Raw genomic sequence first — 1,547 nt, forward strand, 5'->3', positions numbered from 1 at the left:
CAACATTGGACACGGGACTTCCACATGTTTTTTCTCACTCTTTTCCCATCTGCTAACTACTCCTTGTGGCTCAGATCCACAGGCTGTAGATATCATGAGAACAGATTTATTGTCCATCCATTTTGTCACGCTAACTTTTCCATCGTTTCTAACTAATTCCTGTGAGTTTCCTCTTTTAAATTGTTTGTCTTTCAGAAAATTACATTTCTTCTATCTATTTGGCATGATGGTTCCGGTGCCATAAATTTCCAAAGAAATCAGCCTGTCAAACAAAGATTCAGTCGAAAAGTATCGGTCAATAAAAAGATAACTCTCTTTTGGTAGTATATGAGATAGGTGCAGGATAACCGAGGCACCAAGACCCAGGTCTTTGTTTTGGAAAGGCGTCAGTTTACCTTGATAAATTTCAAAGTCAAGAATTTTTCCCTCAGATGTTGTGAGAACAACATTTTTAAGATCCACTGGTCTAGGTTTATTCCTCACATACTGTCTCACTGGACACCTTCCTAAGAATGGAATCATTTGTTCGTCAATTGAATACGAGGATTTAGGTTTCCTCTCCAGTGATCTGCAATGGTTTCGAATCATGTCTATTATGGGTTGAAGCTTCCATAGTCTATTCTCCTTTTGAATTTCACCTGGAACTCCCAGAACATCCACAGCGTGAAAATTAACTCTCAAAAGGTAAAACATATCACGCGGCATCACATCACTCACTAATTTAAATTTGAATTTACTGTTCCAATACATACGAATTCTAGGAAAGTGCAATAGACGCATCCCATGAAAAAAATTTTAATAATAAATAAACCAAAAAATTTTTTGATTTCAGTATCAGAAACTGCTAAAACTCTTCCGGTTTTCTGTAAATAGTATTGAACTGTACATTTGGCGCCCAATGAGTAAAAATCGGCCCCCAAATATTTTTGAAAATAGTGCCATGGACTCTGGGGACTGTTGGTACTATTAACTACCAATGGATCTTCTTTACTGGAAAATAAGCCCGGCTTCCACCCAGACTCAAGATACGCGAGAGGAACGTCGTCTTCGGAATCAGTCTCTTCTTCGTCGCTGGACTGTGTAGCCTGAGGAACAGCTATTTCCTCTTCCAAGACCTCGGTAACAGTTTCTTCTTCATGGGATTCCATCTCAACCTCCGAATCAATACTATCTAAGAGATCATACAAGGCATCTGGATCGTTTTCTAGTTTTTTTAAGTCGATTTTACCTGAAATAGCAATGAGTTGTGATAATACTCACAATTGTGAATATAAGGTTTCAATCCCCTCATGTACAATTGTGATATGCCAACAAAAACCTAACCTAGAACCGAATTGAAATCCAAAACCCACCCTACGATATATGGGATACTCCTCTCTGTTTAAGTCAGACATCATGAGTTAACTACATTGAATCAATTGGTTTTTTTATAAAATAAAGTACTCAAAACAATATTAATACAAAAAAAAAACGTAAATAAACAAATGGCAAAAACGCATATCCACTGATCAATCAGCTGAAATTCCCGTTGGCGCACAATTTGTACC

General features: G+C 37.4%; 1 protein-coding gene across 1 annotated transcript; it reads right to left on the reverse strand.

Moving 5' to 3' along the window:
- Window positions 1-210: 210 nt before the first annotated feature.
- On the reverse strand, window positions 211-1,228 carry LOC115890836 (piggyBac transposable element-derived protein 3-like; the record flags this gene model as incomplete). The annotated part of the gene is made up of 2 exons (XM_030911183.1): window positions 211-716; window positions 887-1,228. Coding segments are annotated over 2 exons (848 nt in total), but the record flags the coding sequence as incomplete, so codon positions are not given.
- Between the last annotated feature and the right edge of the window lie 319 nt (window positions 1,229-1,547).

Source organism: Sitophilus oryzae, unplaced genomic scaffold, assembly GCF_002938485.1.
Source record: "Sitophilus oryzae breed Bouriz unplaced genomic scaffold, Soryzae_2.0 scaffold_930_pilon_pilon, whole genome shotgun sequence".
Lineage (NCBI taxonomy): Eukaryota > Metazoa > Arthropoda > Insecta > Coleoptera > Curculionidae > Sitophilus > Sitophilus oryzae.